The sequence below is a fragment of the Rhineura floridana genome, chromosome 7 (genome assembly GCF_030035675.1).
Source record: "Rhineura floridana isolate rRhiFlo1 chromosome 7, rRhiFlo1.hap2, whole genome shotgun sequence".
Taxonomy (NCBI): Eukaryota; Metazoa; Chordata; class Lepidosauria; order Squamata; family Rhineuridae; genus Rhineura; species Rhineura floridana.
The window spans coordinates 154,165,999-154,182,141 of NC_084486.1; the positions used below are offsets into that span (position 1 = coordinate 154,165,999).

Below are 16,143 nucleotides of genomic sequence, written 5' to 3' on the forward strand. Positions count from 1 at the left end.
ATTTACATAAATATATATTTTATTTTTGAAAGTGTTTTTCTCTCTTGGTTCTTTTCCCTCCCTGTCTCTAGGAAATAGCTGCGAAAGTATTGAATCTATTAGAGAGTATGAAGAGGAGTTTTTCCAAAACTCCAAACTACTTAAGTATGACAATATTTGTTCTTTTTAAAATGTCTTTTAATTGGTTTTAATGCCACTTGCCAGTACAGGCTTTAGAATGTTTTTGCAAGACACAAACTGTTTCAGTCTATCAAGAAACAAAGGTGTGGTTTGGAACTGGCTGCACCGGACAACTTTCAGGCTCTGGGTGATTTTCTTGTGATTGATACGGCGTCTTTCCTCACCAAAATGGGCTAAGGGTCCTTTCTGCCTTCAGAAATTACAGCTGCAGGGTTAATCCTATGTGAGAGCCTTGTAGAAATATGTTTGGAAGTAGTCCATGGACTCCCAACATCTGGAAAAATGCAGCAGTTTGTGCATTCATGCACTACATTCACAGATTCCCAGGAGAACCTAACATGGCTGTTCCCAGTTGTGGCTTTGTGTTAACAGGGAGCACTTCCAGCCACGCAAGGCTGCTCCTGAGGTTTGAAGGGCTCTCTGGAGCAGAATCGGATATGGTGTGGAGAACTTCAGTGGGCAGGAGGGTTCAGTGAAGATCAGGTGCCTTGCCTTGCACCAAGGCGAAAGGCTTTCTGTTAATGCAAAGCTGCCGTTGCATACCATTGCAGGTGAATGGACTCTTCTGTTTAAGGAATCCTAGGGATGTTTACCTGGACATTAATTCCTCCTGCATCCAGTGGGGCTTACTCCCTAGCAAGTGTGTTTGGGACTGCAGTTTCAGTCTGGCTGAAAACATGCCTCCTCTGATTGGGCAGAAGCACAGAATGGGCAGTTCTTTCAAATAGTTCTAAGCAGCATTCTCAAATTCTCTGGCAATGCTGGGTGTCCTTCCCCTCTCTGGAGAGTGTGATGAACCTCATTCTGGGAGTAATGAGGTGGCGGGGACACTGTGGCTCAGCAAATCTGCAACAGATTTGTGGACCCTGTTCCTGATGTCACAAATGTTGCTTCTTCCTAAATGAAATGGAATTGTATGCTCTGGTGTATTAAGTTTGGTGGCGGTGGGGAGCCACATGACGGCTTCTTGCACTGCCATCAGCTTCTCCCTTTTTCTGGGTTTCCTTCCTTCCTTCTCTAAATTGTTGGGTCTTGGTTGGGTATCCACCCCTTGGCTGATAGGTTTTCCCCGTGCTGCGCTTCTCTATCATTTGCAGGAACTGTATGCTGAAGGCCCATCAGGTGACCACGCGGAACCTCAGCCTTGCTGTGTCGGACTGTTTTTGGAAAATGGTGCGAGAGTCTGTGGAGCAGCAAGCAGATGCTTTCAAAGGTAAAGGTGCTGCCGGCTCAGTAAAAAGCCTTGGGCTGAGGGGTCCGCGTCGGAGTGGGGCATGTGATGATGTATAATTTATTTTGTTGGCCCCTCCTTGTTTAAGCAATACTGCTGGGCCAAGATCATGCTTGTTCCTTGGAATGGCTTTCTTGGTTTATCGTTGCCTTGCAAAAAAGCTACAGTGACATTTTTGAGGTGCATGCAAGTTGGTAAGATCAATATGCAATCTTAGTACTTCTCATTGCTTCACAGAGTCCAAATGTACAGTGGGTGGGATTAGGGAAAAGGGGGAAAGTAAATCTCATTTGGGCATTTAGGATAAGAGAACCCTTTCATAGGAGCTGTGCATGATGCAGGGGTGTGTATGTGAAGACGAGTCTGCCTTTTAGAAAACTAGGTTGGGGAATGGTATAGCATGCACAGGGCCCCATGTCCAGCCCCCTCATGTCTCCATGAAACAGACATGAGGTAGCAGCAGGGCCAAGAAGGGCTGTTCTCCGCCTGAGGCATTCAGGGAGCCTTCCCCAGCCTGGTGAGACAAGTTTCCCAACCTTGTACTGTAACCTTCAGTACACCGTTTCAGTTGTATAAAATGTAACATGGGCCTTGCTGTACAATCCAACCAAAGAAGATAAGCTGGGCTGGATTTAGCCTTCAGCAGCGCTTGGATGGGAGCTGACTTTCCCATCCTTTCTCTCCCTGGCAGCCCCGCAAGGACTCCCTAAGGGCTGGGGAAGTGGGGTGGGGGCCATGGGAAATCAGGCACCCTCTGAGGGGGAGCTGCAGTCACAGAAAGATGCCTCTGCCCAATTTTTCACAATTAGCCCAACCCTCAGGGGAGCCTTTTTGGGGGGGCTGGAGAAAGGAGGAGATGAGAGAGTTCCCTTTTGTGGGCGGAGTACTGGATCCGGCTAATTAGGCATAGATTTCACCTCTGTCCCCAACATTTTCTTCCAATAGCAACCCGTTTTAATCTGGAGACTGAATGGAAGAACAACTACCCGCGCTTGCGAGAGCTTGACCGGGTGAGTTCGCTTCCTGGCTGGGAGCCAGCGTGGGCTTTGGTCTCTGAGCTCAGATTTGGGAGCTTTGATTGGAGGTTAGATCTGCAACTCCCGGGGCTGAGATGCTGTCATGCTGGTGCTTCAGCTCTGGAATAGTTTCCCTATGGAGGTCTGCCAGTTAATATTCCTGTAGAGTTTTCAACTCCAGTTAGTCTTTTTTATTTTCACAAGTCTTTTAAATGTGGGGAAATTGGCTGTTTCTGTGACTTAACATTTTCCATTTTTCTTCTATTTTTTTCTGTATTTATTTCTGCAATTTTAAAACTGGAAAGCAGCGTATAAATGACAAGAGTTAGCAACATTTCTAAGAGAGAAAAAGCTGGCAGTGCTGCAGCTTTCTTCTCCTCAGTTGTGCTTTAATTGGACTGGTTTGTTGACCTTATCAGAGTTCTGATTGCAGTTTGTGCAGAAAAAAATGACTGTCATCACAGGGCAGTGATGGGCCAGGAATACAGAGAGTTGTCCTCTTGGAGCCCCACATTCTCTTTCACCCAGCAAGGAAGTCTGTCTTAAAAGACAAAAAGAGTCATACTGCTCTTGTTCCCTTCATGCGCCCCCCCCCCAACACCTCCCATACCTCAGTGGTAGAGAATACGCTTTGCATGCAGAAGGGCCCAGGTCTGATCGCTGGTATCTCCAGTGTGGATCTTGCGTGATGATGATGATGGACTGCCTTCAACTCGATCCCGACTTATGGTGACCCTAGGAAGAGGGTTTTCATGGTAAGCGGTATTCAGAGGGGGTTTCCCATTGCCTCCCTCTGAGGCTGAGAGGCAGTGCCTCGCCCAAGGTCACCCAGTGAGCTTCATGGCTGTGTAGGGATTCCAACCCTGGTCTCCCAGGTCATAGTGCAGCACTCCAACCACTACACCACACTGGCTCTTGGGTAACAGATCTTTTTGCCTGAGCCCTGGAAGAGCTCCTACCAGCTAGAACAAAAAGTGCAGCACTGGATCAGGGGGTGTCGCGACAAATCAAACAGGAGCATTCAAGAGGTCAAAAGACCCCTGCTCAGTTTCTGTGAGGAGAACTGAGGCAGGAAGCGCAGCCCACCCTGAGCAGGCCACCTACCCCAATCGACTTGTGTCTACGCACACACCAGCCTGTCCTCCCTCCACTCCCTCCCCCCACCACAACCATTTCCCTTGGGAGGCCAGGCAGTGGCTGTTTTGATGAGGCTGTCCTGGTCCGTCTCTAGCCGTCCCCTCCTTTCCCTGCACTTGCTTCTTTCAAAAGCAAAAAGAGGCCCAACAACATCGTGACACTCTGCTGTCTCCATCCGCTTGGGATTCTGGGAGCTGAACTACAGTATGATCTTCGGCCATTGGTTTTTTCTCCTGGGGGTGATGGAAGTTACAGTTCAGCTCTCGCAACCCTAAGCGGGAGGAGATGTGTTGTGAAACTGCCTATGTCTCCTTTGCTTTTGAAAGAAGTGAGCGTTGGGAGAGGGGAGCCTGCCCCATCCAAGGAGCACCTGCCTGCCTGACCACCAAGGTAAGGAGGGGAATGGGCTGGGGAGAAGGAAGGAATTGGCTGTGGGAGGAATCAAGGCGTCTTCGATGAGGCCGCTGGGGCAGTTTTGGAATGAACAGCCTGCTCATCCTTAAGTGCAGTCCGAAGTGGTGAGGCCTCCAGTAAGTGTGTCCAGTGGCCGGGGAGGATGGGACTTGTAGTTCATCAACACCTGGAAGGCCAAAGACTCTCCACAACTGGGCTAGAGAAACCAGTGCTCTGAATCAGTTTAATGTTACCACATATGCTCATCAGTCTGACTTAACAGAAGCATCTAAGTGGCCACAATTCTTTTTTTTTCTGTCTAGAATGAACTGTTTGAAAAAGCAAAAAATGAAATCCTTGATGAAGTCATAAGCTTGAGCCAGGTGACACCAAAGCACTGGTATAGTAATTAATTGGATTTTGTTTAATGTCTTTTTTGTTCTGTGTTTTTTCTTGCTGTTTTCAAAACAGGTTGCATTCATATTAAAACAGACTGCCTTAAATTCCCCATGATCCTGTGATGATGCCATGTACTTCATGCAATCCATCTGGAATCCATCCACTCCTTTCTCTTTATAAAGTATTTATTGGTTCTGCATGTCTGAGATTGGCGACCCCTGGCCATTCTGCAGATGATTGGCAATTTTGCTGCTCTCTTAAGAGAAATTGTAGCATATGTTGTTGACTGTTCTTGTTCCAGGAATTGTAGGAGCCAGCAGAGGGGAGGGTCTTTTCTAAATGTAGGCAAAAGTGCAACTACGTGCAGAAGAAGGCTGTTAATACTTTGCTGTTTACTTAAAAAAAGAAAGAAAAAGGGGAGAATCTGCACCTTGAAAATCAGATTTAAAGGCCTTTATGTAGTGTGAAAACTTGCGCATGTGTACGTTTTGCACAATTCAGCTTCTGCAAGCCTTGAGAAGATCCAAAGACCAAGGCAGACCACTGACCACACCCCACTTCTGAAATTTCCCAAAGAGGTGCTGCGGACAGATTTCCTAGCCCTCCTTTGCAGCCTTCAGTACTAGAAAACATCAGAAAGTTGCCACACTTAGATCTTGTGGTAGCAAAATTAACTCTCTTGTAACTACACTATGTTTTCTTACTAAAGACTCTTTCCTGGGAAGGCAGGCCTCTTGTGCAGTATTGTGCCTTTTAGATGATCTGTTGCCAGATCAGTCCAGGAGGTTTCGAAGGATGGATTGAAATGCATGCAGGTGTTTAACAGATTAATTTGTTTTGTGTCAGAGCCTGATGTAAACTATCATTTGGCCAAAGATAATAGCAATGTGTGCTTCTGGGGTTTGTTTTTGTTTAAATGCTTCAGTTCCTTTTAAGTTCCCATAGATCAGCCTTTCCCAACTAGTGGGCCTCCAGATGTTGTTGGACCACAACTCCCATCAGCCTCAGCCAGCATTGCCAATGGTCAGGAAAGATGGGAATTGTGGTCCAACAACATCTGGAGGCCCACTAGTTGGGAAAGGCTGCCATAGATAATTCTTATAAGACTTAAAAACCTGGCAGCCTGTACTACTTTGAAAGAGTAGAGTGGAGCAAGTTTGAACCCAGCTGGGCTTGCTTGGCAATTTTGAGTTTACCACAGTTCAGGGGAGAAGGAAGAGACTCTCCGTAGCAATAAAGCAAAGGCTTGTGTTAGTCGGCTTGCTAAGAAGCACTGAAGGAGTGTAAAGGGTTTCCAGTGATCCTTCTGGATGATCCAAGCAAGCATGATGTTGGGAGAAGTACAGGGGCCTGCAAGCCTTCCAAGAGCTGGATGTCACTATCACTCCTTGCCTGGCAACAGGCTGCGCTGAAGCTGCTTCTCAGCAGTAAACATTTCATCGATCTGCCTCATGCACTGTTTGTTTATTGGCATCTGTCCCGTGCATGTTCAATAAGATTCTCTGCGCTGAAACCTCGACCACCTATCTTAGAACCAAATTAACCCAACCAAAACGATGCTTCTGAAATGTCACTGCCTCCTCCGCTGCTTCCTGGTGTGGGGAGGCGCAGCCTTGAAGGTTGAGTCCTGGGGGTTGGGGAGGAGGGAGTCTTCCCTGTGGAGCAAGCCTTTTTTTGCAGCTGTGTCCGTAGCCCGCCTGTGGGGATGCGAAGTGACCTCTTGCTCCTCCTCCTCCTCCTTAGGGAGGAGATCCTTCAGAAGTCCTTGTGGGAGAGGGTCTCGACGCATGTGATAGAAAACATCTACCTTCCAGCAGCACAAACCACAAATTCGGGGACTTTTAACACCACAGTGGACATCAAGTTGAAACAGTGGACTGATAAGCAGCTGCCCAGCAAAGCTGTGGAGGTGAGACTTCTTGTGGCTGAGACGTGCAAGCAGAGGGCCTTCTTGGCGAAATGTGTCTTTATCACTGCAAAAGTGGCAGATGCAACAGCACAGAACAAGCGGCACTTGAGCCTGCTGTTTGGGGGTGTGCCCCCTCCTCTCTAACATACATGCATGCTCTCCCCCCCCCACACACACACACATTTGTGGCATGCTCTCATAGACTCATGTAAGGGTTACACAGAGGACTACCTGCAATGGCAAGTGTGTGACGGTTAGGCATGTGCTTGGAGCAGATTCAGGGGTGCATGCATCTTCGCAGAATTCTACAGCAGGTCAATTCAAATCAGTTATGAAATTCATGCGCTCTGCCTCCCTTTTGGTCTCTGGCAGAAACTGTGTGGGCCTCCAAGCCAATTACATGGAGTCCTTCTGTCTCTCAGCCCTGTGTGGCTGACGGTCTCTCCTTGACACCATCCCCTCCCTCCCTCCCTAACTTCCTTCCTTCCTTCACTCAGCTTGCCTGTGGCATCTCTTCCCACTTAGCCTCTCTCCATGCCTAGCAGCTCCGTCTCTTCCCTCCTAGCCCAGTCCTAAAAGTAGCCCCTTGTCACACATGCTGCATGATGTCTCCTCCGCACCCCACAGACCTTCCCCACATCAACCATTTACTTTCCTAATGGAAGCAGCTCTGTTTGTTAACATGCAGTTAGGGACATCTTCCACCTTGGATACCTAGAATGCCCAGGAATAGTCCTTGACAGTGGTCAGGCCACAGACAACAAGCATGCGCTCTGCCTCCCTTTTTGGGAGACAGGCTGTACCTTTTCGTTGTATGAGACGTGTTAGCTGATAAACAGAGATGCGCTGTTCCTCTGTTCTTTATGAGATGGTTTTGACGTGCTAAGTTACGTCCACTGTGCTTTGTGTGTCTCTGCTGCAGACACCAGGTTGTGCTATAAGAAGCCTCTGTGCTTCTTGTAGCACAGTCTGGTGCTTCCACCAGTTGACTGCTTTTGAAGGCATGACTCTGTTGCCAAATCTGCAGGTCGCCTGGGAGACCCTCCAGGAGGAATTTGCTCGCTTCATGACGGAAGAGAAGGGCAAAGAGCACGACGACATCTTTGACAAACTGAAGCAAGCAGTTAAAGATGAGAGCATCAAACGACACAAGTGGAATGAGAAAGCAGAAGACAGCCTGGTGAGGCTTTGCCTTAACTTTTTCGTGAAATGTTTCCATGGCTGTCTGTTGTTATGTGCCTTCAAGTCGATTACAACTTATGGCAGCCCTATGAATCAGCGACCTCCAATAGGATCTGTCATGAACCACCCTGTTGAAAACAAATGGCTCCCCATAAAGAATCCTGGGAACTGTAGTTTGTTAAGGTTGCTGGGAATTGTAGCTCTGTGGTGGTAAAATACACTTCCCAGGATTCTTTGGGGGAAGCCATGTACATTAAGTGTGAGTTTTGTTGTTGTTGTTATGTGCCTTCAAGTCGATTACAACTTACAGCCACCTCAGCAAGCTGAACTCTTTTCCCCGTTAACAGCTTCATCTTCTTCGCACAGTCCTCAGCAAAATCTTCCAGCACTTCTTTTACATTCTTCTCTAGGCGCCTCACTGTGAAATAAATACATAAATAAATAAGAACAACTTTGTTGTTGTTATGTGCCTTCAAGTCCACTATGACTTATGGCGACCCTCTGAATCAGCGACCTCCAAGAGCATCTGTCATGAACCACCCTGTTCAGATCTTGTAAGTTCAGGTCTGTGGCTTTATGGAATCAATCCGTCTCTTGTTTGGCCTTCCTTTTTTTCTACTCCCTTCCGTTTTCCCCAGCATTATTGCCTTTTCTAGTGAATTCTGTCTTCTCATGATGTGTCCAAAGTATGATAACCTCAGTTTCATCATTTTAGCTTCTAGTGACAGTTCTGGTTTAATTTGTTCTAACACTCAATTATTTGTCTTTTTCGCAGTCCATGGTATAGCACCACATTTCAAATGAGTTGATTTTTCTCTTATCCGCTTTTTTCACAGTCCAACTTTCACATCCATACATAGAGATCAGGAACACCATGGTCTGAATGATCCTGACTTTAGTGTTCAGTGATACATCTTTGCATTTGAGGACCTTTTCTAGTTCTCTCATAGCTGCCCTCCCCAGTCCTAGTCTTCTTCTGATTTCTTGACTGTTGTCTCCATTTTGGTTAATGACTGTGCCAAGGTATTGATAATCCTTGACAAGTTCAATGTCCTTATTGTCAGCTTTAAAGTTACATAAATCTTCTGTTGTCATTACTTTAGTCTTTATGACGTTCAGCTGTAGTCCTGCTTTTGTGCTTGTTTCAAATCATTACTGGTTTTTGCCAATAGTATGTGCACTTGTTCTGCTACCAATTTTACCAATTATATACCAGTTTCTTCAGTCATCCATTGACGTCTTTCTCTCTTTTTAACTAGAGGTATTGTCTTTTTGCATTCTTCCCTGATAATGTCTCTGACTTCACTCCATAGTTCTTCTGGTTCTCTGTCAACTAAATTTAAAGCCTCAAATCTGTTCCTCATTTGATCTTTATATTCTTCTGGGATGTTATTTAAAATGTGTTTTGGCATTATGCATTATGATTGCTTTGTTCTTCTTCTTTATTTTTAGTCTGATTTTTGATATGATCAGTTCATGATCTGTACCGCAGTCTGCTCCTGGTCTTGTTTTCACAGAAAGTATGGAACCTCCATCTTCTATTACCAATTATATAATCATAAGAACATAAGAAGAGCCTGCTGGATCAGGCCAGTGGCCCATCTAGTCCAGCATCCTGTTCTCACAGTGGCCAACCAGGTGCCTGGGGGAAGCCCGCAAGCAGGACCCGAGCGCAAGAACACTCTCCCCTCCTGAGGCTTCCGGCAACTGGTTTTCAGAAGCATGCTGCCTCTGACTAGGGTGGCACAGCACAGCCATCACAGCTAGTAGCCATTGATAGCCCTGTCCTCCATGAATTTGTCTAATCTTCTTTTAAAGCCATCCAAGCTGGTGGCCATGACTGCATCTTGTGGGAGCAAATTCCATAGTTTAACTATGTGCTGAGTAAAGAAGTACTTCCTTTTGTCTGTCCTGAATCTTCCAACATTCAGCTTCTTTGAATGTCCCCGAGTTCTAGTATTATGAGAGAGGGAGAAGAACTTTTCTCTATCCACTTTCTCAATGCCATGCCTAATTTTATACACTTCTATCATGTCTCCTCTGACCCGCCTTTTCTCTAAACTAAAAAGCCCCAAATGCTGCAACCTTTCCTCGTAAGGGAGTCGCTCCATCCCCTTGATCATTCTGGTTGCCCTCTTCTGAATCAATTTGATTCCTATATTGACCATTTGGTGATGTCCACATGTACAGTCGTCTTTTCGGTTACTCAAAAAATGTGTTTGCAAAAAACAAATTATTGGCTTCACAGAATTCAATAAGCCTTTCTCCTGCTTCGTTTCTGTCTCCTAGGCCCCATTTCCCCACAATTTCTAATTCTTCTTTGTTCCCTACTTTTGCATTTCAGTTCCCCATGATTATGTACTTCTGCGTAAAATCTCTCCAATTCCTCTTCTTCTGTGTTTGATGTTGGAGCGTAGACTTGGATGATGGTTATATTAATAGGTTTCCCATTTAATCTCATTGATATCACTCGCTCAGACCTTGCGTTATAGCTCCTAATTGCTTTTCCTACATCACTTTTCACTGTTAAAGCAACCCCTTTTCTTCTTAATTTCTTATTTCCTGCATAAAATACTTTGTAGTTGCCTGATTGAAAATGTCCCATTCCCATCCATTTTAATTCACTCACACCAAGTATTGTAACGTTGATGCATTCCATTTCTTGTTTGACAATTAGTAACTTTCCCTGGTACATGCTTCTCACATTCCATGTTCCTATTGTGTGCATCGTACAACTCCGGACTCTCCTTTCGCATCTGTGTGCATCAGCCTCTGGGCTTCCTTTCGGCTTTGACCCAGCTGCGTCATTAGTCACAGCGCTACTCGTACTTGTCCTTTGTTCTTCCCCAGTAGCTCAGTGAGTGCCTTCTGACCGAGGGGTCTCATCTTCCAGCACTATCTCGTGTTGCATTTTGGATATTCTGTTCATAGGGTTTTCGTGGTAAGAGGTATTCAGAGGTGGTTTACCATTGCCTTCCTCTGAGTTTGGATGCATCTTAGTCTGGTGTCTCAGCTTTGACCATTCCGCCTTGGTGCCCCTGCTTGGAGTGTAGCCTCTTGGTCTAGACTCCTGACGGCAATGCTCTCGGCTTCTTTGACACTCTCAAGCCCCCTCACCACGTTAAGGTGTGCATCCTGGGGGGGGATGGCTGTCTAGAACGCATAAAATGAAGAATCATCCTTTCCCCCCCCCTCTTGTTTTTATTTTGTTTCCCTGGCTTTAAAATATCTGTGTACTTGCCAGTGCATTTCTTCTGCTGGTGTGTCTAGTGGTGGGGTTTGGATCATGGTTTGAAATCTGTATATGTCGGCTTAATTAATTAAACCCAAATGGCTATTTGAAACACTGTATTGTTTGCCAGCGTTAGAATGTTTTCCTTCTGGCGTTCTGTCTCACTGTGTGAAGGGCCAAAGTGTCTAACAGGGTCTGGGGCACGTGAGCCAGCCCTGCCCCCCACATCCTCATGCATGCCAGCCCTGCTCCCTCCACTGCCATACACCCTTTTTGCCCTCATGTGGTCAGAAGAAAGCTTACATGATTTCACTGTCTGTCCTAGCTTTCTAAGCTTGTCCTTCCTGGAAAGCTCAGAGCAGATCACAGGATTTACTTTTCCTTCCTCCGCTGCTACTTACAGTAAAGTCATGTTTAGCTGACCTAAAGAACATTGGCTCTTACAGTGACTTTGTGCCCAAACGCCGTGTGTGCATTCAGGATCCTCAGCAATTCTTAATTCAGAACATTGTTCCTCATCTGGTACATTTGCTGCACATGTAGAATGTTTCCCTGAAGCTAGAGTACTTAAAAAACATCACCAGCTTGATGACAGACTAGAAGAATGGGAGGAGCTAGAGCTCTAATGGCTGCTCTGTGCCTTGACAGAGAGTGATCCAGCACAATGCCCTGGAAGATCGCTCCATCTCAGACAAGCAGCAGTGGGATGCGGCAATTCAGTTCATGGAGGAAACGCTTCAGAGTCGCCTGAAAGACAGTAAGTACCCCTCTCCCTTTGGTGAAATATGGGTCTGCCGCCTGCCTCTTAGACTTTGCACCAACCGTGAAACCCTCCTCTGCCTTTTGGTGATCTCGTGGTCTGGTCACTGCGGCCTCATCCTTACTGGCCTTCCCTCCTGCTGGTGCCCCTGCGTTGGGAGACAGTCCAGAATGCTTCTGTTGAAATCAGCTGTTGCTCTCCAGGGAAAAGAGCCAATCACAGCACAGTGTTGCGTTGTTGTAACTGAATGTTCTTTTTTTTTTTGCTTGTTTAGCTGAATCAGTTATTGAAGACATGGTGGGCCCGGATTGGAAAAAAAGGTGGCTCTACTGGGTGGGACGCACCAAAGAACAGGTACATTTCTTGCTTCGTGGGAGGAACAGCTCAGCCCGGCTTGTGTTGAGATGCCAACTTCCACCTGTCCAGTCTGCTGCCATTTTGCCATCTGTGTTTTTTCGTGGTCTGCAGTAGCTAGAATGGAAAAGCCTGAGCTTCACATCAGATTAAAATATAGGAAGGAGCACCTTGCTCTGTCATTCCTGGGTCTGCAGAGGCTCCTCATTTTGGTGCACAGATCGTGCTGCTTTTCCTGGAGATCCTGAGTGACACAGGTCACACCTCTCTGGGACTGCCTGTTGCCTTGTGTCTTGTTGCAATCTCACAAGGGCAGCCAGTGGCTGTTTGTGTCTTATTTCCCCAAATATGCAGTGTCCTCTTGCCCTTCAAGCATCGTCCCTACAGAGATTGGGCTCTGTGTGTGTGTGTGAAGTGGCTCTGAGAAGTAGCCCCTGGATTTAACAGTCTCAAGTCTAATTCTATTTATTTACTTACAATATTTGTATGCCATCTATAAGGAGGGACTCCTGGTGGCAGGCCCCTGTTGTGAAACTACCCTGGAAACTCACTAAGCGTGAGCCTTTCCAGAAGCCGTTTGGGCCTTTTGGCTTGAGCTGGGTTTATTGGGGTGGAGGAGGGGGGGGTCAGGAACTGGAGGAGGGAACCTGAAAACATGCTCAGTCTTGTTAGGGCTTTGTGTGTCTTTTCTTAGGCCTTATGTGTCCTGTTTTGGGGGGACTTGAACATGCAATGTGTATTCACAGTTTTTAATTCCTTCCACCCCACTTAGAGTGATATTTTGAAAACCAAATAAGCAATTGCATCTCTCTCATTTTAAGACCATCCGCAATGAAACAAAAAATGAACTTGAGAAGATGATCAGATGCAATGAAGAGCACCCAGCCTACCTTGCAAATGACGAGGTCACAACTGTCCGAAAGAACCTGGAGGCTCGAGGGGTGGCAGTGGACCCGTGCTTGGTAAGGTGCCCCCAGCAGAAGCTCTGTGAACACTTTGAATTCCAGGAAAAAGTTGGGCTTCAAATAAGGAAACCATTATCCAGATTGGCTGTGAACCAACCACCAGTGCTTGTTCTTGTGACCACTTGTAAATGTTTGCTGTCTGCCAGATGTTGGTTTTCAGGTAGTGACGCTCCTGGACATTCTTGGGGAGGTCAGAATTTGTGGAGTTGTGTTTGATGGGGCAGAGACTCAGGAAAAGTGCCAGTTCTCCCTTTCCCTGCAAGGGAGTTGTGCACGCATGTGAGAGTGACACAGAGAGTCATCCGCTGGCTTTGCATTTTCTTGGCCGGCACTTTTAGGGAGGTGCAAAGCATTGCATGTTGGTTTTGGATTCCATTTCACTTCCCAAGAATTCCCATTTCGTCCCACAGTTCAGTGAGTAAGTAGCCACAAGGAACATGGGAGGCTGCCTTACCATGAATCAGACTGATTGGTCCATCTAGCTTGGTGTTGTCTACACTGATTGGCAGCAAACCTCCAGTGCTTCCAACAGGAGTGTCTCCCAGCCCTGCCTGGAAGTTCTGCCAGGGAGTGGACCTGGGTTTTCTGCATGCCAAGCAGATGCTTTGCCATTGAGCTACAGCCGTTCGCTGAAAGTCAGTCTCTTTGCCTAACTTCATTCCCTGGCTTGTTGTGAAGATACATCACAGCAGTGTGATGCTGCGGCAAAAAAGGCAAACGCGGTTTTGGGCTGCATAAACAGAGCTATAGTTTCCAGGTCGAGGGAAGTAATAGTCCCACTATATTCTGCATTAGTCAGGCCTCATCTGGAATACTGCGTTCAGTTCTGGGCGCCTCATTTTAAGAAAGATATAGACAAGTTGGAGCGGGTTCAGAAGAGGGCAACGAGGTTGATAGCCGGTATGGAGAACAAGTCTTATGAGGAAAGGTTGAAGGAACTTGGCATATTCAGTCTGGTGCAGAGAAGGCTGAGGGGTGACATGATTGCACTCTTTAAGTACCTGAAGGGCTGTCACATAGAGGAGGGTATAGATTTGTTCTCTGCTGCCCCAGAGGGTAGGACTAGGTCTAATGGTTTTAAGTTGCAGGAGCGTAGATTCAGATTGGACATTAGAAGGAACTTCTTGACAGTAAGGGTGGTTCGGCAATGGAACCGACTGCCTAGGGAGGTGGTGGGATCCCCTTCACTGGATGTCTTCAAGCAGAGGCTGGACAGCTATCTGCTGGAGATGCTCTAGCTGTGGATTTCCTGCTGTGAGCAGGGGGTTGGACTCGATGGCCTACAAGGCCCCTTCCAACTCTATGATTCTATACCATTAGATAATGGCAATGTTTGGACAAAAGAAGTTAAACGCTAGGGCTGTGCACCGGATTCACCCAAGGGACAAGCCAAATCGGGCCCATTCAGACGTTGGGTTCTGACAGCCACGGATCGCTACAGTTCGGATTTGATGACTCAGAGAGACCGGGGGCTGTTGGGGGGCAGGCATTGGGCAGGAAGAAGAGGCATCTATGGCCCTCCTTCCTGCCTGATGAGCCAGAGGCACCAGTCCTGCAGGGGTGTGGGTGCCACTTTGGAAGGGGCTTGCAAAACAGCATCCCAGGATTACTGCATCGAGCCAGGAAGTCCTGGGTATTTGTGTGTCTGTTGAGGCCATCCTGAGAACACTGGGGGAGGAGTTGATAGCCCCACCTTCGGATCTTGTTCTTTCCACATTTTATATTTCTGTGTCTATATATTTAAAGCACACATGCAGACACTGCATTGGATCCATCGCATTGAAGATTCCCTGCCTCCCACCCCAGATCTCGCTGTTTGTGGCCAGGAGCCAATTGGATCCTGGGAAAGCCTCTGCCACAGGTAGCCACAGCATTCCCACGCACTCACCAGCAGACAAAGAGAGCCACAACACCTGCACCAAGCTCCCAGGTGCACTCATTAGATCATGCATAGCTCCCGAAGGGTGCGGAAGCTTCTTGGTGAGCCCACACACATGCTTGCATACGCACACACGGTGCATTGCCCCCCATTTCCCGCTTTCCACATTCCAGGCTGATTCCTTCTCCTTGTGTCCTGGGAAGGCTGGCTGAGCGGACAGCCATCTTATTTATTATCATTTATTTATTATTAGATTTATATCCCGCCCTTCCTCCCAGCAGGAGCCCAGGGTGGCAAACAAAAGCACCAAAAACACTATAAAACATCATAAAAACAAACTTTAAAATACATTAAAACAAAACATCTTTAAAAACATTTTCAAAAAGCTTTCAAGACATCTTTTAAAAAAAGGTTAAAATATTTTTTTTTAAAAAAAAAATGTTTAAAAACATATTAAAAAGCAGTTCCAGCACAGATGCAGACTGGGATAAAATCTCAACTTAAAAGGCTTGTTGAAAGAGGAAGGTCTTCAGTAGGCACCAAAAAGATAACAGAGATGGCGCCTGTCTAATATTTAAGGGGAGGGAATTCCACAGGGTAGGTGCTGCCACACTAAAAGTCCATTTCCTATGTTGTGCAGAACGGACCTCCTGATAAGATGGCATCTGCAGGAGGCCCTCACCTGCAGAGCACAGTGATCGACTGGGTATAGAAGGGGTAAGACGGTCTTTCAGATATCCTGGTCCCGAGCTGTACAGGGCTTTGTACACCAAAACTAGAACCTTTTACCCTAATTAAACATGAGCCCTGCCCCAAAACTTATTTAGCAGTGGCTCCAAGCCAGGGTGGGTGGTGTCCAAGTCGACCCAGGGCTGGTCGGCCTGATACCACCACCCCCAAATTGGAGCTACGGGGCAGATGGGGGGGATTCTGTGCACAGCCATATTAAATGCCAGTGGATACTGCTTCAGAGGTTATTTGGAAGAACACACTTACTTTGCATGGATCACGTGTTGGTTCATGGGCAGGAGTGTATTCCTTGCTTTTTTGCTGCAGGACACGGAATAATGGGCTCAAGTTGCAGGAAGCCAGATTTCGACTGGACATCAGGAAAAACTTCCTAAGTGTTAGAGTCATACGACAATGGAGCCAATTACCTAGAGAGGTAGTGGGCTCTCTGACAATGGAGGCATTCAAGAGGCAGCTGGACTGCCATCTGTCGGGAATGCTTTGATCTGGATTCCTGCATTGAGCAGGGGGTTGGACTCCATGGCCTTAGAGGCCCCTTCCAACTGTACTATTCTATGATTCTATAACCCCGGCATGGGGCTGCCTAGGAGCCTGCCTGGAGACTTCGTGCTGGCACCTAATGATCTGGAACACTTTTCCGACCCTGCAAAATGCACTCCTCCATGTAGCTCAGGGGTGGGGAACAGAGAGTCCTGGGGACCAAATGTGGCCCTCCAGGCCTCTCTGCCTGGCCTCGCAACTTGCCCCAGACCAGAC

General features: G+C 47.0%; 1 protein-coding gene across 4 annotated transcripts in view; it reads left to right on the plus strand.

Moving 5' to 3' along the window:
* OPA1 (OPA1 mitochondrial dynamin like GTPase) overlaps positions 1–16,143 on the plus strand; it is an 83,566-nt gene that overhangs the window by 41,110 nt on the left and 26,313 nt on the right. For all 4 annotated transcript variants that reach the window (XM_061637637.1, XM_061637639.1, XM_061637638.1 and 1 more), the window contains 9 exons: positions 72–144; positions 1,278–1,393; positions 2,357–2,421; positions 4,281–4,357; positions 6,100–6,265; positions 7,293–7,445; positions 11,328–11,436; positions 11,714–11,793; positions 12,615–12,755. In XM_061637637.1, the coding sequence (XP_061493621.1) occupies positions 72–144; positions 1,278–1,393; positions 2,357–2,421; positions 4,281–4,357; positions 6,100–6,265; positions 7,293–7,445; positions 11,328–11,436; positions 11,714–11,793; positions 12,615–12,755 (980 nt within the window). The remainder of the gene's footprint in view (positions 1–71; positions 145–1,277; positions 1,394–2,356; positions 2,422–4,280; positions 4,358–6,099; positions 6,266–7,292; positions 7,446–11,327; positions 11,437–11,713; positions 11,794–12,614; positions 12,756–16,143) is intronic.